Here is a 24,514-nt window from a genome sequence, read left to right as displayed (position 1 = left end):
ATTATTATTAATTCAACTCACTGCCTATTGTTTCTCTTTTTAATACATTCATTCATACCAAATAGTTTCCCACACTGCCTGTGGGACTGTGTTTGAATCTCCCAGTGGAGAGGAATTAGAGCCTGAGTCTGGAGAGGCAGGGCTTAGGAAAAATTTTGTGAGATGCAGGGCACAGGCTGTGGGCCCCAGGGGGTCTATATGAAAGAATTGGGAGGAGGGCTATCCTTCACTTCCCCCTCTGGCCTCACCACGAATGAAGCCTTCAAATTAACAGCACGTAAGGCAACTTAAAAGTGATTTCTCAGGTCTACAAAGAAATTCATTATGACAAGACAATTCATTTAGATATCACACAAAGGATGTTCTGGTGATGGTTGCCATAGGGAATTAGCAAGGAAATGAGTTAATATACTAATCACATCTGTCAAATTATATTTTCTGGTAAAATAACTACTACAGTAATTAGTACTGTCAGTTAAATGAGATGAATGATTTTCATCCAGCTGTGCCAGCTGTGGGTGCATTCTAAAGGCATCGCTCTTCCAGAGCAGAAAGCTGTGGGAAAAAAAATGTCAACACACCCAAATTATAGCCACTCGATTCTATATTTTGAAAAGTATATCATTCTATGAGTCTAAGTCAAGTTTTTTCCCCAAAACCAAAAGCTTTGTGAACACTTATTTATCCACAAATGGTGTCATAAGTGTCCCAAGGGATCTATTGATTTTTGCCATAAACATTTATGCCCATGATCACAGTACCAATTTTCAGTCTTACGTACTTTTCCAAATCTTAGTGGTATATGTGTAGTAGGCAAATGTCCTCAACATATAATATTTTTATAGCACAACCTGAAAATAGTCAACCAAGCTAGGAAATATTACAAAAGAATATCACTGTCTCTAACATTTTTCTAGGGTAGACCAAAGGCCCAAAGGAGATAAAACATCTTTAAAATGATCACACTCAAAAAAATAGAGAAAATGCTAGAAGTGTAGTGATACATTCATTTTGTAATTTATACTGATTCACTGCACTCTGACTAAATTTTGAAATGAATGTATTTTGGAGGTAATAGCTCCTAATTAATTGCTCAAAAGTTCTTTTTCCTATGTGATAGAGGAAAGCAATCTGCTCTAAAAGGGAGGACAGAGATCTTATGACCTTGAAAATGACAACTTTAATGAGGTGGGTTTGAATCCTGGTTCCTCCGCTTACTAGCCTTATTCAGACTTGTTGTGCTTCAGTTTCATCACCTGTAGAGTGAGAAGAGTATGAGCAGAGGATTACATGAGTTAATACCTCGAAAGCACTAGCACAGTGACTGGAATCCACTAAGTGACAATCAATGTTAGCCATCACTAGTATTAAACTTTGATTTAATAGAATCTTGACGGCCCTAGCAAGGAAGAGATTGTGGTGGACAAACAGAAAAGTAACGTAATTCCATTCATCCTAATACTAGTACCTTTCTCTGAGCCTATTCAGAATAGAAGAAAGATCAGAGTAAATAAATGAAAAGGTTGGAAAACAAATGGTTCTTTCAAACCCTCTCTCAGACAACACAACAATCAAGTCTACAATTACCACTAAAACTTCCTTTCAGGCACCAGATTTCATATCCTTCAGAATGTTTTATCCCTGAGCTGCTGAGGGAAGTACAATTTTTGGATTCATGTGACCTCCCTCTTCAGCTGCAGCAGGGCATTCCGGGCGGTTCTGATGTTAGATGTGAATCCTGATTCCCACATTTGCTTAACTGTGCAATCTAGACAAGTTGCTAACCTCTCTGGACCTCAGTTTCCTTATCTGTAAAGTGAGGTTATTATGTTTGCCTTTCTGGCTTGCTGGGAGAATTGACTGAGGTGATAATATGTGTAATTACCTAACATGGTGTGTGATATGAGAAGGTACTCAGTAAACAGTGATACAACATGCGAGTTTCTCACTCCACAGGGGTGCCCTGTGGAAGGGGTGATGGAGAGCTGAACCCCAGCTGGTCTGCACCCGCAAGGCTGCATGTATTAGGGGTGGGGAGGGCTCCTTTTCCTAATTCCACAAAGGTCCTCTGTGGGTCAGCAGTGGCCCTGTAAATAAATTATAGTTGACTTAGCAACAGAAGGAATGAACCACAACATTAAAGGACTTGGGTAAATAATCCCCTAAATGTTACCAAGTTGTAGATGTTGACCTATAAAATTCTGTTTTTACCATGATAAGGTTTAAAACATAATTGTTGATAGATAACAGAATAGTATCCATAATGTCAGCCATGATTTGACTCGACTTGACTGGTATTAATAAAAGCTACTGATAGTGTTTATACAAATACGTTTCATTCTGTTTGTTGGCTTTGATTTCATTTATTTCCCAAGTGCCTACTATATGCCAGCTCTGGGCTGAGCACAGGGTTACAGCAGTTAACAAGGAAGACCTGGTCTCTGCTATCCTAGAGTTTACTGTCTACAGGGAAATTCAAATAACAGCTACTTTGCTCATTAAATACAACTTGTTACCTATTCATTACCTCTTACATGCTCTCCACATGATCTCCACATGCTCTGTCCACGTTTTTGTGAATCCCCACACACCTCCTTGAGGTAGAGGAAGGTACTACATCATTTCTTCCAGTACACTAACATGAAAAGCAGAACGTTTGTCCACAAACAGGACACATTCTATGCATAATCTATATTATTATGTAATAAATATTGTGGACAGATGCATTGTTCCCACATCTGAAGTTGTTTAAAGATGTGTCTGTTTTCTGAACCCTACATTTTATCAAATCATACACTACTCTGGGCCTAATCCTTTGGGGCTCATTATCTCTCTTGATTCTGTTGTAAGTCGATCCATGCACAAATTTGTTGTGACAGCTGAACGAATAGAACCTTGTTGCCAGCACCGTTGGGATAGGCACACAAAGAAATTAAATACTAGGCAACATTACAGAAGGGATTAGAACTAGAGCTAACATACCTGAAATTCACATTATGGTGGAAGCTTTTCAACTCAATTCATTACCCTAATGAGAAATGAAGTTTCTACCCAGCAAGGAGACTTGAGGTCAATATTTGCTATCTCATGGCTATGACATATCAAACATTCCAAAGACTTCATTGGCCTGTCTGCTGGGTTTTATAGAGAATCAGTGAGAAATGGGCATCCTGGTATTTTCCCTTGCTGCTACCATATCTAGGTTCTTGTAGCCTTTGAGCTCTTGGAACCAGGGGATACAGCATGCATACACTCCAAGGGAACAGTCTGCTCATCTTCCTTCTCATTTTCTTACTTTGCTTTCTCCTGAATTCCATTCTATCATCTATCCATCCATCCAACAAACATTTGTGGAACTAATAGTCGTGCTATTCCAGATGTTTTTGCTCTTTCCTTATATCAAAGTAGCTAAAAATATTGTTTTTGTGTTCCATGGCACAAATGGTAATCCTCAAACGTGCATTCCATCATTCGATAGACGTTTACAAGGCATTCATTTTAGAGAGGTGAACTTAAGGAATATCCCATGTAACTGAAGTATGAAACTATCAGCCAAAAAATGCTTATAAAAGGCAAATAAAAATCAGACAAACCACTTTCCTTTTTTAGTAGAACTACCTGAATTTACATATCCAAAAATAGTTTTTGACTGTTACAAAGTAAACTCAATACAGTTTGAAAGCAAACCTAATTTTGAAGTTTAACTACAGAGAAACAAGAATATGTAGTTGGAAAGACACTTCTGGAACACTTGATAAGCACACATGGAGATGTGGGGCTCCTGCCTAGAGAAGAAGCTGACATTTAACAGCTACAGAGCCAGTCAGTCATCAAGCTGTGACAAATAATCACCTCCTTCAGATATGATTTTCCAATTTCATTGTCTTTGATTACTTTTGGAGTCCTATAACATAAAGTTTTACTTCAAAAAAGCTATTGCATAAAACATCACTTTTAAAATTATCAACAGTATTTGCCACTAAAAAAGACAGTTTCATTGATTGATGGTCATTATTGGCACATGGGGATCCAACATTTGGGCAGAAATCTAGTCTACAAAATCAAAGTCATCTCAATGAACAAGGAAGAGGAGAGAGAAAGTGAAGATTATGTCTTTGATATATCCAAATTGTGTCCCTTCACCAACCTAACCAGGCCTTGTGCACCTTGCTTCTCTAGGAGGAGCATCAGCGGCTAACACTTATTGAGGGACCTTGCCTAGAGCTTTACATGAATTATCTCATTCAATCTTCCCAGCAACTCCACAGGGTAGGTCCATTATTATCCCCATTATACAGCAGAGGAAATTATGGCACAGAAAGATTAAGAGCTTTATCTAGAAAAGGCACACAGATCGTGAGTGGCAGAGCTCAGATTCAAGCCCAAGGAAGTTTGGTTCCACCTTTTAAAGATATAGGTAAATTTCAGGCAAATTGTGGTCCCAGAACCTGCACCATCAGCATTACCTGGGAGTTGCTTTTCATTTTTCCTTTTTTTAATGCTGACTTACAGGCTCCACACCAGATCCACTGTTATTTTAACAAGATCCCCAGATTGTTAGATTATCTATGGCAGCATTCTGGGGTCACTAGGGAAAGGCATAAAGGAGCCGGTTAGAAGAAACAAAAGTGGATGCTGAACACAGAGAACTGTTGGGTGTAGGCATCCCTCATTCTCCACAGGTATTGCTGCCCATCTTCAAACATCTGATGTTGTCTTCGTCCTCATGCTAGCACACCACAATCAGCATGAGAGATAAGGTGAGTATATTGATTTAGCAATGAACCAAGGGACTGAGCTGGTCTAAGCGAGCTCCTCACTGGAGAGGGAGATTTTTCTCAAGTTTCCTTCATTTCAGAGTACTGGCTGGGTTTGGAAGTCTCCACCTTAGCTAAGTAAGGAAAAAGAAGTCTTCTAATTTCTCATATAAAGTTAAGGTTAATACTTGCTCTGCCTTGCACTCTCAGAGCTGTGAGCAAGTGGCTACACCAATGGGGGTTGGCTGTTTTCCTGGCTCGGTCACTGTGCCCATGCCTGACTTGGTCAGGGTGCAAGATACAAAGGCCTATGGCCAAGAGCAGGTGTCTGTGCTTGAGAAGTGAGTATTCCTATTAACAGTTAGCAAATTTGTGACTGGCATGGAATACTTAAATTTTCCAACAGAAGAGTCATAGTCACATCAGACATTTGGGCCTCCAGTCCGGGTGGTTAGTGCACGGAGAGCCCCCAGTACTAGAAAGAGCAGTGGTCCAAACAAGGAGGAGTGTGATCCCAGGTCTTTCGGCTAACTGCTGCTACTATTATCTCAGATTAGGGATCCACACTCAATTCAGATGACTTTGCTGCCATGGTTAGGAAACAGTATAGATCACATTGAAGGAAGTGGTGGATTTTTTTTACCAGAATGAAAAGCCACTTGTAACAAAGCAGAAGTCTTCCTCTCACAGTCCTATGACCTTTGAGGCCAGTGCTGGGCTTCTGGCAGAGATATTTAAAAAGCGAATTGAATGAGTTTCTTTTCTTCATAAAACAGAGCCTAAGAATAACCTTCAATCTAGTAAGAAACAAGTTTGACCAAGAGTCAAGGAAATGATTAAACTAGACGATTTCAATCCATTTAAACTATAAAACAAAAATCTATACTCTCCCTTCATCAAGATTCAGAGTCTCCAAAAGGAGTATTAGAGAAGTTTAGAAGACAGTGAAGTCATATTGAGAACATGTGTCCTTCATAAGACGTGATGAGAAGGGTACTTTACCTCTGTGATCTTCCTCCCCAAAACCCACAACCTCCATAGCATCATAAGAAAAACCTCAGACAAATCCTAATTGAGGGACAGTTCACAAAATACCTAACCAGAACTCCTCGAAACTATCAAGGTCATCAAAAACAGGTCTGAGAAATTGTCATAGTCAAGAGGAGCTTAAGGAGACATGACAACTAAATGTATTGTGGCATCCTAGAAGGGATTCTGGAACAAAAATAAGACATTAGAGAAAAACTAAGGAAATATGAATAAAGTGTGGACTTTGGTTACTAATAATGTATCAGTATTGGTTCATTAATTGTGACAAATATACCCTACTAATGTAAAATGTTAATAGGGGAAAGTGGGTGTGGGATATATGGGAATTCTCTATATTATTTTCTTAATTTTTCTGTCAATCCAAAGCTATTCTAAAGTAAAGTTTATTTTTTAAAAATTATAGTAGCAAAAGCACAAGAGCAAGTAATCTAGCAAAATAAGATCTGGTAGTCCTAGAATAATTGTTTCATTAACTTCAGCCATCTGCATACCACTTTTAAGATTTTAAAATATTTTTGTAACATGTGCTATTACTGACAATATTTTTCTCATTTTCCTTTAACAAATTTACTAAAAAGAAAAGAATTCAGGAAATCAACAAATTCAGAGATCTAGAACTTGATCTAGAAAAACCCACAAAACTTGATCTTGGAAAAGCAATACAGAAAAACTGAGATTTACTAAAACTGATATTAATGACAAATAATTTATATTGAGGACTTACAAGATAATATTCTAGGCCAGGGGTCAGCAATTTTTTCTGTAAAGGGACAGAGAGTAAATACTTTCAGCTTTGCTGGGCATAGGGTCACTATTGCAACTATTCAACTCTGTCATCGTGGTGTGAAAGCAGCCATAGACAATATGTAAATGAACAGGCACGTCTGTGTTCCAGTAATACTTTTTTTACAAACACACGTAGTGGGCTGGATTTGACCAACAGGCCAATTTGCCAATCGCTGTTCTAGGCAATATTTAGGCTACATTCTAGGTACATTATATGTATTAACTCATTTATCCCTCAAAACAACTCTATGAAATAGGTACTATTGTTAATCCTTTTTTATAGATGAAGTCACTGAGGCATAAAGAGGTTGAGTGGCTCAAAGTCACATAACTAATAAATGATCCTCAACCAGGATTTGAGCCAGACAGTCTAACTCCAGACCCACCTTCTTAATAGCACTACACTGTCTCTCAGTATATTGAAATTCTCTCTCGATCTCTCTCTGTCTCACACACACATTAATCCGAGCTGTACAGGTAATCAGAGCCTCTCATAACCATCTGGTCTGCAGAGACTACTCCAGGGCAAACAAAGGAAAAGGAAATTAGCCAAAGGAAACTCTGTGGTTGCTATAGTCTTAGAAAAATCGAAAAGGGTAAGAATACACCAAAAAAATCAAGAAAGTGTTCCTTAACATTGCCAATGACAGCGAGGGAAAGAAAGATGCAAGAAGGATGGTTTGGGGAGGACGTTTCAACAGGGGTCCTTGCTGGGGGCTAAAGGCAGATGTTCTCTCTCGGTAAGAAAAACTACTAGTGAAAATGATAGAGCAGTTGGAACGCATATCCCAGTGTGTCATGGCACACAGAGAATATGATATTTGTGCAGCACACTAGAGCAGATGGAGGAAGCTGCATCTGGAGCGCTCGGGCTATCCAGACCCTGCCTGGCTGCCCTAAAGGCTGGGAGAAACGCGGGCACACTGCAACCCCTTCTCACAGGCTGGGAAGCTCTGATACATACAAAGGGACAAATATATTTCTGTCACTGTAAATAAACCAGAGCAGCATTAGTTAGGCAAGGTTGAGATGATAATAATGATAGATGAAATCAGGGCATTCTGCAAAGTGTGGAATGTTCTCATCCTGCAGGGACCATTTAGGACTAGGTTCTAAAGGCAAGCTGCTGAAGAGAGCAGAAAGGGCCTTTCCACTGAATGTAAAGATAAATATGTAACAGGCTTAAAAAATTGTTGTCCCTCAATGGGAAACTCCTGATGAAGAGAGCAGACAATTAACTGATAGACAAAAAAAATACTTGGTTTGATGTACATCCTTATGACTGTAGAGGGAGGAAGTAGATCTCTTTAGTGGAGAGGAGGAAGGTCAATCACTGAGAGGAAGGGACCTGAGTGGAAAGGAGCTGGGGTAGAGGCATCTAGAACAGCTGCAAAGCAGCCAGCAAAGGCCTGGGGCTCAGGTCACAGACAATGATTATTGAGCAGCCTCTTGAGCATGAGTCATTTCAATCTTTGACCTATGAGGTCAAGTTCATTTGACATCTATGTATCTTAGATGATGTTCATTGGTGCTATTTTGCTGTCCACTTTGAATCATACTGTCATGGCCACAGAGTATATTCTATGTAAATGAAATGTGACTTTTGGTGACCTGGAAAGTAGACAAATAGGGCAGAGATGTCATCTTCCTTCATGCATCTTCTTGCATATCGGGCAAAGATGTCATGACGCTTCTTGCATCTTGACTTTCTTACTTAATGTACATTGGGACACTTCACTTATCTCAACTAGTCTAATATGATGTACCCATCTCAAAGAAAATTAAAGTCATACAGATTTGAACGTTGAAAAGTGTCCAATATGAATAAACATCATGTTATCAGGTCTTGAGGTCTTTTGTCTTGTCAGAAAAGTCAGACTAGAGGAGAGGCCAAAGGGACTGTGGGGTATATAGTCTGAGAAAAGAGGGTCATAGGTGTGGGGCTACAGCCACTCAGTCACCAGTTTTCCTAGGGACCTCACAGCCCCTTGGGCCCTTCCATGGGGAAGAAAGTGGTGTCAGCTGAACTTGCTCCTGTGACACGAGTTGTCCTGTCTTTTCTCTGCCTATTTCCAATGACCACCCCCTGTTTCTGAGCACTAGAATTACCTGGCTTATTTCATTCATCTCCAGAAGCATAAATCCCATAGAGTTTTAGCTGCTAACTACAATGTAGGGTTTTTTTTTTTCAATCTTTGTCCTTAAAGGATAAACCCTGACACTCTTGAATATATACAGAAGAATGAACTCTAGAGCCTGATGGCAGTTCCCAAGGAGAGATTCAAAGAATGTGAAAAACAGCAACAGCCCTAGAGGTAAAGAAGCTTTTGAGGTCATTATGGTACTTTCCCGACATTAACACTCACTTGGAGAGCTATAGTCTGGTATTTTGCATTTTAAAAGAAATCATTATGTAGTACTACCTATACTTATACATACCAGGATTCGAAGCCTGGTCAAGTTTGATGTTTTTCATCAGCTTTGGTGAGCCTTTCAGTAACCCCACAAGTATTAGGCTTTTATTTTAAACTTGATGTTGTAAAACATTAACATAGAAGCAAAACTGTACACGTGAGCTGGATGTGTGTGAACCTTACAGAACATGATTTCACAGAAGACAAGAAAGCTTTGTTGTGCTGTGTTGACCTTTAATGGTGAGAATAGGAGACCCTCTTCACAACCCAACACTCTCTTCCTGAGCCCAACATCTTGGCCAAGGTTGCCTTCCAGTTTCCTTCATTCCCTGGGTGCTGAATCCTACTTTCCCTCTGCTTTTCTAAGTAGTAATCTCATCCCCCTGAATCCCTGTCTCTGTCAATCCATCCATTCATCCCCCCACCCACTCAACGGATACGGATTGCATTTCTCCTATGTGAAGGCTACACAACAAGTTCTGGCAGAATTGGGACTAGACCCCAGATGGAACAGGAGTTTGTGAAAAGAGCAAGGGCTACAGAGTCATACAAATTGGGCTGAAGCCCCAGCTCCATCACTTACCAGCTCGAGACCTTACAAAAGTTACTTTTCCTCACTAAGCTTCAGTTTTCTCACTATATTTGGTGATACTAATAGTTGCTTTATAAGGCTCTTGTCAGGATTAAATGAGATCATGGACTAAAGTACCTGGAACAAAGTGGGTGCTCCTACCTTGTCTGCTGACTTCTGCTCCATGCCCATGTTTTGCTGCAGCTTCACTAATATTGGAAAGCCTTCAATTTTAGAAAAAGGCTTATTGTATTTTTGATGAGAGTATAAATTGGTACAACCCTATGGAAGGCATTTAGGCAGTTATTCATCAAAACTATAAATGCACTTACCCTTTGACCTAGTAATGCCATCTCTGGGAAACTGTCCTACAGATATCCAAAATGACTCAAAATGATGTAGGTATAAAGGAATTCATTGCAACCTTGCTTGCAACAGGAAAAGACTGAAAACAAATAGAATGTCCCTCAATAGGAGACTGGTTAAATAAATCACACAATGGATTATTAAGCAAGGGTAAAAAGGAGAAAGAAGTTCTCTGTATATCATTATAGAAAGATCTCCATATTGTTAGGTGAAAAAAACAAGGTGAAGAGTAGTGGGTATAATACACTACATTTTATGAATCAGAATGGGAAAAGTAAATAATATTTGCAATGTATAAAGAAACCCTGGAAGAATACACACAAAAAAGTATTTACCCATGAGTGTGACTGGAACTAAGCAGATGGGAATGGGGTGGGAGGTGTACTTTTCACTGCATGCATTTTTCAAATGTTTTCAAATTTTTGAACCACATATGGATTTCTTACATTGCATTTTAATTAGCTATATATAATAACCAGATCTACCGCAGACTTACTGTGCATTCTCTGTGGGTCCAGCTCTAGATGGGACACAAAGACATACAAGACTCAGTCCAGGAACAAGACAAGGGTGCCCACTCTCACCACTCCTGTTCAACATAGTACTGGAGGTATTGGCCAGAACAATTAGGTGAGAAAAAGAAAGAAAAGGTATCCCAATTGGCAAGGAAGAAGTGAAACTCTCAATGTTTGCAGATGATGTGATTCTATATACAGAAAACCGTAAAGAATCCACCAGAAAACTACAATAAACAACTACTGCAAAGTTGCAGAGTACAAAATCAACTTACAAAAATCAGTTGCATTTCTATACACTAATAAACTAGCAGAAAGAGAACTCAAGAATACCATCCCATTTACAATCACAACAGAAAGAATAAAATATCTACAAATAAGTTTAACCAAGGAGGTGAAAGACCTATAAACGAAAACTCTAAGACATTATTGAAAGAAATTGAAGAAGACATAAAGAAATGGAAAGATATTCTATGCACATGGATTGGAAGAATAAATATAGTTAAAATGTCCATATTACCTAAAGCAATCTACAGATTCAATGCACCAGAATCCCAGTGATATTCCTTAAGTAAATAGAACAAAGAATCCTAAAACTTATATGAAACAACAAAAGACCCTGAAAAAAAAAAAAAGACTCAGTCCAGAGACTTCTGGCATTGAAAAGAAAGAAATCCCATTTATACAATATCTGTATGCAAGAAAAGCCTATAAAAATTCATTTTAATATTAATGATGTTTGTTCCTCAATTACAAAAGAAAAATGTTTTTCTATTTAGGACTGAAATGTCAATGTGTGAAAATATTGGTTGAAGACTGAAGCTGTCTCCACAGTACAAAGAACAATTCACTCAACTGTGTGAAATTCAAGCCTCATCCTATTGCCTAGGCAGCATGGACTCCAAGTAGCTAATGAGAGTTCAGGTGAGAACAAACACATGGTTATAGCTGTCCGTGGAAATGTACACATTAACCTAGCAATGAATTTTTCAATAATGCCCATCTGTTTACTTAGTCCATATTGGTGCTTAAGCTATAAAATCTCAGGAAGAAGACTGCCAGAAATGGATGGCATTTATATTAGGAAAGAGTAAAGGTGTGATTACATTTATAAGCAGGGGGCTGGTAGCAATGGGAGGAGGGTTTGGATGCCAAAAGTCTAGAAACTGTTGGGTCCATTAAAGTCTGTGAAGTCAACAAAAGCTGTGTTCAAATTCCATCAGATCCTCAGGGCACTGAAAAGAACAGAAATTGTCCCAATATTTAGAACTTTCTTCCAAAAACACATGAAATTCCAAACTCAATTGGTCTAATGGTCTTTTTGGAAAGAAAAGCCTCTTTCTTCACACATTTCAGGACTTTCAGTAAAAGTCTACATGTGATTACCAAGTGCCAGGCATTGTTCTACACTTTGAGTAGCACTGGATAATTATTTACAACCAAGGCCAGTCTCCACCTCTGTCCCCGCCTCCCCCTCCACACACAGCTCTTTCTCTAGCCATGGGTCTTTGGGGGGATTCAGCATCTGATAGGTTAGAACACACGTCTCCACCAGATCAATAGAATGGATTTTCCTATTCAGCCTATTGGCTACCTAATCAGTAGCTAATATCTGATTTAAATTTGAGTCCAGAAAATAAGTACCTTCATATTTTAATGTTACAACCTTTTAAAGCCATAAGAGATCTTAGAGGTAATCTAGTCCAACCCATTATTTTATGATTCTTTTGCTTGTAGGCTAATATTGCATAGTATATAACAGTTCTTAAGCCAGCTACAGAAAATTGTTAGGTGGAACTGTCAACATAAATCCAGTCTACGGGCTAGTTGATGTATTTTAGATTTAACCCATGGAGTTCTAAGGTTGATATTGTGAATTTAAAAGAATCTCTTATGATATGAAGATTATCTGTATCTCCATGGGAGGGCACTGGAAGTTTCTCTACATCTATGTACTCTGCTTAAAATATCTCTAAGGTTAAACGTCCTCCAAATATTCCTAGTTTAAATTTGTAAGCAAATATAAAATTGATATTTTACTGACTCTTATTTAGAGATAAATATCTTACTTATTATAATATTTATTATAGTTATAGTATATATTAATATATATTGTATATTAATATATATTTATATATTACATATAATTTATATGTTACATATATTTGCATATTTATTATCTTATTTAGGGATTATAATAAATACTCTTATTATAATTATATATTATTAAATTTATTAAATTATAATAAATACTCTCACACACTTTATTATATTTCTTTTGTTGTTTCCATAGTGGATGACCACACATCTAATGGGGATCCAGAGTGGTCTGAGGCAAAAACAGATTTAAGTCTAGTTATCACTAAGCTGGTTTAAGGAAGAATAGGTCAAGCTCTGGAATTAGGGTATCTGAATTTGAAGCCCAGCTCTGATTCTTAAGGAGCCCTGTGACCTTGGGCAAATTATTTACTCTTATCTGTAAACTAAGGAAAATCATAATACATACTTAGTCACAGCATTGTTTTAAGGATTAAATGAAGCACTTACTTCAACAATTATGTATCAAGCATTGTTAGGCACCAGGGAGGACAGTGAGTAAATGTCTGTACAGAACATTTCACAAACTTGGACTGTTTTTATCCAAAAGCACATACACACTGACTTGCAACTGTACAGTACATAATATTTAAAGAAGTTCTGAGCTGCAGAAACAGGAATGAATTATTTATCGGGCCTCCAAGATCAGGAGTTGAAATGCTGATGAACATACAATAGTATTCTATTACAAGAGAGCATCGTCTGATTCAGGACCAGCAACAAAATACACCTGTCGATTGATGCAATATGTGCATTGAGCAATGTATGCAGTATATTAATTAATTTTCTATGCACTGAAAGTGGTTGTCAGGCATTTTAACATTTCTTTCAGAACAACATCCGAGAAAACTTAGAACAGCAACGAAAGCATGAATAAAAAATGAAAGGGTATGACTCATGTGGATGGTTACTAATATTGGCAATAAAATGTCTTTTAAAAACAAGGTGGTTCATTATTTTCTGAGAGGATTAAAAACCCCATTCCACCTATGGCTACTTTTGTCCCTCCCCAACAGTAACATTGCCTGTAATACATGTTTTTATCAGTTTAAAAAATCTGTAATGATGAGTTAATGCTCTGCTTTTTAAGCCAGGATGCTATCCTAGGATATCTGGGGCATGGCAGGGGATAAGAGAAGCCAAAATAATATGGTGCATCTTCCTAAAGCATCAGTTTTTCATATTGAAACCAACAAGGATTTATCATGGAACAGAATGCAAAATCCACCTGACTTCACAAAATAAAACATGAAACATCAAAGAAACTGCTCCTTGTACTGATCTCTTGAGAGCATATTTTGGGTACAGAGGCCTTCACCTCTTTAGGAGAAAGGTTAGCAAGCGCTGTACATTAGGAATGGATTTTTCCATCTCTTCACATTGTTGTCACTGACAAGGTGTTCAGAATCACTTTTATAAACGGCTTTAATTTTTTGTTTATTTCCGAACGTGTTATTGCTTTCTGTTATCTACTGAAGCTAGAAATAAATTATTATAGAACACAAAAATGAGTGCAATACAACATATTTCTGACTAGGACAGCTTTGAAAGAGCATTCATGAAAACCGTACTCTCTACTGCAAAATCAGAGAGGAAGACATTCCCACGCTATTGGAATAACACGAGGTGCTAAAAGAGGACCTGTGAAAAGGAATATCCTTTGATATTCCAAAGTGTGAAATATCCCCTAAAGTTAGCCTTGAAGAAGACTGCGAACTAGCTTGAAGGAATTTGCTTCACCTTCAGAGCTTTGTCCAAAATGTTAGCCATTCAAAATCTGAGTCAGCTGTAAAACTCAGTTATTGTCTACTTTATTAATCTGCTTTTATTCTTTTCACAGTACTTGTCACTGTTAGAAACTATCTTAATCATTTGTTTATTGTCTACCTCTTCCACCTCCAAACCCCAAAAGTCGGGTCACTTGTATCTCCAACATATAGCCACGCACCTGCTATTATATAGCAGACGCTCGAAACATACTCGCTGAATTTCTTTATAAGATTCAGTGATGACCACTTTTTATCACATGCATATTTGTCAAGAAATACTTAAGCCAAGGAAGGGGAAGGTGTATCTGACCTCTTCAAAAGGGCAAGAACCTATCTGATGGAGTGAATGCCCATCTGTAGTACTCTCCATATCCTTTGCCATCTCCGATGCTGAAACGCTGACAGAAGGGCAAGGTGGAGAAGGTCTTGACAGAAAAATGGGTATCACCTGTCTCCTTACGACCAGAAACTAATGGTTCCCAGTGAATTTGCATCTTTATATAATCTGAAATTTCGTACTTTCAGGAAAATAGCACCTATTGCAAAGATAGGAAATTTCCCATCTGTTTCAGAGACCGCTGTGGGTAATAGTGTTAAGGATTTAACACCAATTCCCCCGATCACATCGGCGGACAGTGCAACCCGAGCGCCCGCCCTTTGGCCTCGCACCTCGGACAGCGTGCACGGCGGAGCGCCCCGGGACCTCCTCACCACGGGTCACAGCAGCCCAGCTCCAGATTTCCGGAGGGAGTCGCCCTGCGCTCAGGACTCCACTCACATTCTCAGGGAAGAGCCCGCTCCCTGCTGGGCGGGGTGGGCATGAGTGGCATCTTTCGTACCCCCAGGAAGCAAGCCGACTTGAAGCCCGAGGCCCGGGCGGGGTGCAGCCAGGTCCCCTGCTCACCGCTGCGGGGCCTGCTGCTGTCGCCGGCCTTGCTGAGGACGCTGCTGGAGCAGCCCATCGCGGGCAGAAGGGCTGCGGTATGGGCGAGAGCAGCCACCTGTCCCACGCCGGCGCGGGCGTCGGCCCCCAGGCCTGGATCCTGTGTAAACCGCAGTCGCGGCGCCCAAGTTCCTCCGGTTGCCCTCTCGGCTCCCGCGGGCACAGAGCGCAAGCGCACAGCGGAGCGCCGGGGTTGGGGTGCGCACCTGGAGAGGAAAGGGAGCCGCGCGGAGGTGGAAGGAGCTAGGGAGCCGGGAGCGAGGAGGCAGAAGAGGACAGGGACAGGGAGTTAGGTGGGCAGAAGGTGGAGGTAATGGTAAAGGAGAAGAGGAAAAAGGCCTTTGAAGCAGGGATAGGGATGATGTCCGGGCAGAGGCGAAGGGCTGGGAGGGCTCATCTGAATCATCGCTAAATAGCTGGGGAGGGGAGGAGGCGAATGTGGCCGGTGGCTATTGATTGGTAGACTCAGTTTGCTATGCGATGACAGTCTTGCTCTTACGTAACTTCAGTACAGCTACCACAAGGAAGTTTAATGTTGACACAATACTATTTAACCCACCCTCGTATTCAATTTTGGTCAACCCACTCCAGGACCACACACTGCATTTAGTTGTCTTATCTCTCTTTAGTTTGCTTTAATCTGAAGTACTGTGGTTCCCTCAGTCTTTGTCTTTCATGAACTTAACATTTTTTAAGAGAACAGGCCATTTATTTTGTAGAACATTTCTCAATTTGGGTTTGTCTGATGTTTCCTTATGATTGTTTTCAGGCGATGCAGTTTGGGCTGGAATACACAGAAGTTATGTTGTCTGTGTATTCATATCAAGAGGCATATGATGTCAGTTTGCCCTATTATTGGTAATGTAGTTAAGGTAGTGTCTGTCAGGCTTCTCCACTGAAAAGTTACTATTTTACTGTATAATTTATGAGGAGAGACTTTAACTATCTTATTTCTCATCAAACTTTTATCTGCCACTTTTAGCATATATTAATATTCCTGCTTGGATCAATTATTTTTATGATGGTTATCAATGGTAATTTTCTAATTACATTATTCCTTCTACATTTATTAGTTGGCACTCTAATGTAAGAGCACACATTCCCTTTTTCTCCATTTATTTTTCACTTATATCAGTAAATACACATGAATTCCTACATTATTCAATGGGTCATGTTCACCATCTGTGTTAGTTTGTTAGCGCTGCCATAGCAAAGTACAACAGACTGGGTGACGGAAATTTAGGTTCTCACAGTTCTCAGGCTACAAGTCTGAGATGAAGGTGTCAGCAGGGTTAGTTTCATTCTGAGGCCTCTCTCCTTGGCTAGTAGATGGCTGTCTCCTCCATGTGTCTTCACATGGTCTTCCCGCCTTGGGTGTCTGTGTTCTAATCTCTTCTACTTTTAAGGACAACAGTCATATTGGATTAGGGCTCACCCATATGACCTCATTTTACCTTAATTACCTCTTTGAATTAAGGCCCCATCTCCAAATACAGCCACATTATGAGGTCAGGGGGCTAGGACTTCAACAAATGAATTTTGGGGTGACAAAATTCAGTCCATAACACTATCATTATTTTGATGCTCAAATTGCCTAAAATTGGGTATATTTCCCTATAAATGCCATGGAATGCAAAGATTTACCATAGGTTTAGAAGTCTCTCCCTCCCTTTCTTCCTTCTCTCCCACTCCCCGTCCTGATCCACTCTCGTCTTTCTTTCTTCCTTTTTTTCCCTCTCCCTGCTGTGATGCAGGCCTGACAAAGCCTTGGCCACCCAGCAATCAGTTCACAAATCCCTCTGAATGAAGAGCAGACTGGAGACCTCTGAGGAAGGACCCTTCATAGCATTACAGATACGTACAGATTCTTCCTCCTAACCTTCTAGCCAGGGCTACTGTACCCTAAGAAAAAAGAAGTACTTTGAATGTGGCTAATGATTTGGCTGGATTCCAAGTCAGGACCTTGGAAGGAGCACGATTACAGGACTGGTGCAAGGAAGTTTAGGGGAGACGAACATGGATGCACCTTTCAGAATGGGCCTAGATTTGGGGAACATCTTATGTCTTATATAAACACTGTCAAAAGGCCCTGTATTAGTCAGCTTGGGCTGCCATGACAAAATACCATAGACTGGAGGCTTAAATGACAGAAATTTATTTCTCACAGTTCTGGAGCTGGGAAGTCCAAGATCAAGGTACTGGTCAATTTGGTTTCTGGTGAGGGCTCTCTTTCTGGCTTGCAGATGGCATCTTCTCACTGTGTCCTTATTGTGGGGAGAAGGATAGCTTCCTCCTCTTATAAGGCGACAGTCCTAATGGATTAGGGCCCCACCCTTATGACCTCATTTAACCTTAATTACCTCCTAAAGAACATATGTCCAGATTGAGTCACATTGGGGGTTAGGGCTTCAACATATGAATTTGTCGGTGGGGTAGAGAGGAGGAGGCAAGTTAATCCATAGCAGGCTCCGTCTACAGACAATGCTCTTTTTTATTTTTAAAGTCATATTTCATTTTATTTAGCTAATTGAAAAATTTTCAAAACTTCCCTCTTTCCAAAAAGAGATGCCATAACTCAGAGATTAGTTACATGTAAATACATAACTTGAAATTCTCTGAATCTTAATGCTTTCATGCTAAACCAGGGCTTAGTTAGCCCATTTACGTTCCCCCTTTTCCCCAACAATTAAGGAAGTTTTTTTTTAAAAAAGATTTTATTTTTCCTTTTTCTGTCCAAAGCCCCCTGGTACATAATTGTATATTTTTTGTGGGTCCTTCTAGTTGTGGCGTGTGGGATGCCGACTCAGCATGACTTGATGAGCAGTGCCATGTCCATGCCCAGGATCTGAACTGGCGAAACCCTGGGCCACCAAACGGAGCGCATGAACTTAATCACTCGGCCATGGGGCTGGCCCCCATTCCCCATCAATTATTTTTTAGTACTTGCCTGGGTTATCTTACTTTTCCTCAGATATAATTCGTTAGTTTAGCCATGGCCGCTTCCATTTTCTTCAGCAGAAGCATTTTACAATCAGGTGAACAATAATAATGAGTATTTCTCATGAGCTACCCCAGTGCTTGCTCAATGGGCTCAGGAATAAAATGGCCATAGAAATAGGGATGGAAGCCAGGTATGGGCTCAATACCATGCTCCTCCACTTACCATGGTTTGCCTTGCTAAGTGTCCAATTTGCCATTAGCAGCAAGAGAGACCAACTGTAAGCCTCTGAAACAGTACCCATTCTTTTAGGGGACCTCTCAGCCACCTCATGGAATACTGACTGAACCTTTTTGGGGACAGCAGATAATCTTTACTGTTAACAGATACTGGATTAGATTTGCTTTTCCTGCCCATCATGCCTCTGCCAGCACCATCCATTAGTGAATGATATCATCAATACATTACATATCCATCAAGACATTACATTCAGCATTGTATCATCAAAGAACTCACTTTTTTTTAAACATTTTTTTTATTGCAGTGACATTGGTTTATAACATTATATAACTTTCAGGTGTACATCGTAATATATTTCGAATTCTGTGTAGATTACATCAAGTCTACCACCCAAAGACTAGTTACCATCCATCCCCACACACATGTGCGTAATCATCCCTTTTACCCTTGTGCCTCCCCTCTTCCCTTCTGGAAACCACTAATCCAATCTCTGTCGCTATGTGTTTGTCTCCGTTTTTATCTTCTTCTTCTGAGTGAGATCATACAGTATTTGACTTTCTCCCTTACTTATTTCAGTTAGCATGGTCCATCCATGTTGTCACAAATGGCCAGATTTCATTATTTCTTATGGCTGAAAGAACTCACTTTAGTGTGAGACAAGTAAGGGAATAGGTTAACTGCTATGTGATTTACTGGTCTTTCCATGTACCTCATCGTCCAGAAGCTAAACTTACAGAATGATGGAATGGAACATTAAACACTCAGTTATGGCAGCAACCAAAATTAAACACCTTTGAAGGTTGGGATGCTGCCCTGTGGTTTGCAGAGTGTGCTTTGCACCAGTGACTAATAAATGGGTCTGCTTCTCCCATGACCAGTATATGCACATCTGGGTCTTGCTCTCCAGGCTTCTTGTTCATTTGATGAACTACAAAATAAATTCCTTTTCTTCTTAACTGAGCTAGTTTGTTTCTGTTGCTTACAAAAGTATTTAGAATAATATACAATGCTTACCCTACCTTCCCTCTCCCTGACAGCTCTCCTTCTTAGCAATTACTTGTCCTGCCTTATTCCTTATAGTCTTATCTTGATAATACCTGATGATAACTGATACTGTGACTTTAAAGGCCAATAGTATCTTGATGTCTTAGCCTATGTATTACAACTTTATTAAGGATAAAAGTACATGGTAGGCTTTTCAAATTGTTAAAAATAATATGTACAACGTCATACTTTTGTGGACACTTAGAAACACAGGAAGCCATTTATATGAAAATTTCAAAAACTGACTCTAAGAAATAAAAAATGACCAAAAGACCAACCTTTATGGACACCACCCTACTTTCCAAAAGTGTCACTCTTCCATAGTAAAATAGTGAATAAAGTACTCTGCGTTCTTTATATCCAAGAGTATAAAAAAATATGCTTCCTTGGATGGAAAAATGCTTTAAAAAATAGGAGAAAGCATTTCTCTGGCTTATTTTTAATCAAGTGCAGTCTGGAAGATTCCCGGTCTGAACAGAAAGGCGATAGGAGAAATATTTCTGATTCTTTATTATTGCAGAGGCAGAGAGAGCGGAGATGAACAAGGAGCAGCATTCCCTCTTGTCCTCTAAGTGTTGAGAATTCCTGTACAGGTGTAGGTGTGTTTAGTTAGCTGAAAGGCCGCCAACACTCCCTGAATTTGCAGGGTCTTTTCACTTGGATTCACTGTCCCTCTCCCTCCCAGCCATATCTGTGAGCACGTTTAATGTCCAGGGTGACTTAAGGATGTGAAGGCTGAGTTAAGACAGAGTTCTCAATTACTAATGGGCCACTTGCTAATCTGGACACCGAATAAATAATAGTCGATGATAAAGAATATGGTAGTTTTAACTGCATAACAATAAGGGATGAGTCAGTGAGCTGAACCAGTGAATATCAGATGAACTTGTTAGTATTTGCTCTTACAGGGAATGCAGCCTGTCAGTTTTAATTCTCACAGCAAGTAAAAGCCAGAGGCATCACAAATGCAGGTGCCTGCAGAGTTCTCAGAAACTTGGAGCAGTGATTTTCGTGAAGAAAAACCAAAGGAGAGCCTCGTGTTAATTCTGTCCTATCACATTTACCTGTTGGTATTCTTTTAAGATCACTCTGAATGCTACAGACTAGGATCCAGAAAAAATAAAATAATGTCTGCATGGCAAAGTCCTTTCTCAAAACATATAAATTTCCCGACTTTTTAGTATTAAGATTTTCGAACTTATGAAAAGTCAATTAGTACAACAAACACCCATATACCCTCCACTTAAAATTAACAAATGTTAACACCTTGCTGCATTTGTTCTTCCTACCTACCTGTCAGTTATCTACATTTATTTTAGCAATTTGAAAATAATTTGCAGATATCATGACACTTCATCTGTAATTACTTCAACATACATCTCTTTAGACTAAGGACATTCTCTATGACTTACAGTAGCTATTTTTTCTTTTTGAAATTTTATTGAGGTCATATTGGTTTATAACATTGTGTAATTTCAGGTGTACATTACTATATCTCAGTTTCTGTGTAGACTGCATGGTGCTCGCTACCAATAGGCTAGTTTTTATCTGTCACCATACAGACATGAAAAGTAGCTATTTTTAATAACAGTAATTTTCTAACACAGGGGTCAGCAAACCATGGCCCACAGGCCAAATCCAGCCAGCTGCCTGATTTTGTAAAGTTTTACTGGAACACAGCCATGCCCATTCATTTACATATTGTCTTTGGCTGCCTTCGTGTTACAACAGCAGAGTTGAGCAGTTGCCACAGAGACCATATGGTCTGAAAGGCCTAAAATATTTACTATTTGGCCCTGTACAGAAAAAGTTTGGCAACTCTTGCTCTAATAAATACAAGCATGGAAATCTTTACAAAATCTTCATGAGCCAAAGGATTTGACTGTCATTTTGCATGCCAAGTGTTTCTTCCTCTAGTGTACAGGTTTTGTGATGTTGTGAATGACCTGGGTGTGGGTGGGTGGCTGCAGTGGGGAGGTTGGGGAGGTGGGATTGGGACTGAGGAAGACATACTTATTCTGTACAGGGCCCTGTGCCAGGTGCTTTAACACTATTATGTTTACGGTGATCCTCAACAACAACACTGTGAGGTAGACATTATTCTAATTTTATTGATGAGGAAACTGAGGCTTAGGGAGGTTAGATAAGTTGTCCAAATTCATGCATAGAAAATGAAGAATGTAAGTCTATCTCCAAAGAGATACAGCAGGTTCAGTTAACATTTCCTAGGAAGAATTCTCATTCTGTGGTCATGATTCATACACAAAAATGAAGTGCTTTGGACTTCTCTGGTTTCCAGTACAAAACCACTGTAAGGCCCCTGGGAGAAAGTAATGAAGGCCTTTCTTTTAAAGCATAATGAGGACATAACAGTAAGGACAGGAAACTTGGTATCAAATAATGAAAAACACCTCAAGAAAGTCATCTCAAGTGGTTTAATCATTCACTCTCTAAAATGGGGGTAATGTCTATCCTGATTACTTTGGGAAAAGCAAATATTAAAGAGCTTTGAAAGTACAGAGCTCAATAAGAAAGTGTAAGGCATTATCATTTAGTTTATATTTCTATTTAAGCAGGCATGCCTCAGAACCAACTTGGCTATCTCATTCTTTAGTTCTCTACTTCTCAAATTTTAGTATTTAAAAGAATCATCGAGGCTGCTTATTAAATTCAGATTCCCAGGCCCCACATCCAGAGATTTTTTTCCACAGACCTGGGTGGGGCCCAGGAGTCAGAATTCAAGTTGATTCTGAATCAAGTGATCTGGGAGGCATACTTTGAGATATAATTGATGTTTTTCAAATGATCTATTGAAAATAACCACTTTATTATTAAAATGGAACTTTTTATGTAACAATTACTGCATGCTATAAAATAATTCAGTGTAAAATAATTCAAGCAGTACTGAAATAAAGTAAATAGTAAATGTCCTCTCCTCACCACCTACTCTTCTCATCTCTCACCCAGAGGTAAGTTTTGATGATCAGCTTTCCAGACTTGAATTTTCTATGTATATACAAACATATATATTGGTTAAGAATGATGAGCATTTGATGTTGTTTCTAATTTTTTTTTGCTATTAAAAATAACGTTTAAATAAATATCCTTGTTCATGTCTTTGAGCAACTGTAACTGTTATTGTAGGAGAGATTCCTAAAAGTTGAATTGCTGAGCCAAAAGACTCAAATAGCACAAAGGGAATAAAATTAAAGTGTTTCCTTACCTCCTTCCAGCCTCCGACCTCATTCTAGAAACCACTGTGATCTTCAGTCCCTACACAAAATGCTCATGTGGGTAAGTTCATTTTATGTTTTGACATACCGTCAATCTGTCCTTAAAGAGCCTATTTCCCCAACCTATTTTATATCTAATTTTAATCTTTTTGGTGACAATTTAATTTTAGTGCCTTCAGTGTTTTCAGTTCCCATTAGCAATGGAATAATTGGTCGGCATGCTGCCCTTAAAAATGCTGAAAACTGAGGGAGCCTCTCCCAAGGGCTCTTCAATAATGGACAAAGATCCAGGGATTTAAATAGATTTCTGGAAAAAGACTAGACAATGAAGTAAAATTTTAAGCATAAAATGATTTCTTAAAATTCTATGCTAAAGCAAACTTACTCATAACATTTAAATCTTAAATGTTTCACTTTTTTTGTATTTTTTTCTCACCATTCCCCCTCATGAATGCCATATGCCAGCCAAACTGTACCATCCACTCTCTGATCATGCTTTTAGCTCTGCTTCTGCTCTTCTCCGACTAGAATGCATCCCGCTTTGATTTCAGATAATCCTGCAGAAGACCTGACTTTAAATCTCAGCACTGATCTGTCTTAACCTTCACTAAATTATTTAACCACTTTTCTCTCTAGTTTTATCCTCTGTAAAATAAAGATGATAATAATGCCTATGAGGTTATTGTAACCATCAGTTAAGATTTGTGAAAAGTACATTAAAGTCTATGCAAAAGTTAATTATTCTTAATATTACTCTTCTATAAGGCCCAGCTAGATAGTATGCTCTTTAAGAACAGATACCATGTATTTGTATATTCTTAGTACCTAGAGTGATGTTGAATTTGTCAAATATATTTGTTAAATTGAATAAACACATTATGCTATTTGTTTGTCTTCTTCCAGACACAGACTGCAAAGTTTCCCAGGGCATCTTATATGACCAGGCCTAACATGGGACCTGGTACATGGTACCATTCATGCAACGTCTGTGATCACGATTTCATACTCATACATGGCAATTAGAACTATGCTAAGTGTCTTTTTATAGGTCTTGTCTTCTCAACTTGACTATTAGACCCTTGAGGGTAAGATGTATTATGTTCTTTCCATATCAAGTGCCTAACAAGAATGTTTAATGATAATGGGGGAAAAAAATGCATACCTGAATGTCTAATGCCAAAGCAGACTCTAAATATTTCCAAATTGTACCTGCCATGAACTGTAACAGAAAGTGCTCTTAAGTAGATGATTCAATTTTTATAACAGCGTGACAACCACAACTGAAACATTTACATGGATCAGAAAAGAAAAACGAGGATAGGATTAAAAGAGGAAATAACGTTTTAGCCTTCACTATCAGGCAGCAGTGTCACAAGTTCTCTAGGTCTCAGTTTCTTTAACTTTAAATCAGAGGACTAGTTATCTGTTCTAAAATTACTAACAAGCAAAAACAGAGCTTAACATATTTTAGAACTACATTAATAGAGGAGGGCAAATATTATCTGTAAGTGCACAATAATAATTTCTGCCTAAATGTTAAAAGTAGTATGACAACCTACTTGTCTGGTTAATTTCACGTCAAAGTGGGACACACATTTGAATAAACTTTAATTGTGAAGTGACCTACAGTACAGACCTGGGTACTGACTCTACCTCCGATAATACACTAGATATGGAAACTTGAGAATAAAAACGTCACTTATCTCAAAAGAGTTTTTGTGACTATCAAATAAAATAGGGGAATGGTGTAGCACAGTTCCTGGCACAGTTAGCCCCGCCCCCCGCCCCCCT

The 24,514-nt window shown here is 39.1% G+C and overlaps 1 protein-coding gene across 3 annotated transcripts in view; it reads right to left on the bottom strand.

Annotated features, from left to right (window-relative positions):
* ERICH5 (glutamate rich 5) overlaps nt 1–24,514 on the bottom strand; it is a 31,406-nt gene that overhangs the window by 6,678 nt on the left and 214 nt on the right. The window contains exon 1 of one of the 3 annotated variants that reach the window (XM_005613223.4): nt 15,230–15,695. The exons of 1 other annotated variant lie outside the window; for it this stretch is intronic. In XM_005613223.4, coding sequence (XP_005613280.2) covers nt 15,230–15,287 — 58 coding nt within the window. In that variant the 5' untranslated portion in view covers nt 15,288–15,695. Of the gene's footprint in view, nt 1–15,229; nt 15,696–24,514 lie in introns of those variants that run through there. One more of the 3 variants, XM_023648752.2, reaches the window with a different exon arrangement.

Source organism: Equus caballus, chromosome 9 (assembly GCF_041296265.1).
Source record: "Equus caballus isolate H_3958 breed thoroughbred chromosome 9, TB-T2T, whole genome shotgun sequence".
Taxonomy (NCBI): Eukaryota; Metazoa; Chordata; class Mammalia; order Perissodactyla; family Equidae; genus Equus; species Equus caballus.
The sequence above is the reverse complement of the archived record's forward strand: the minus strand, read 5'-3'. Positions and strand labels throughout refer to the sequence as shown.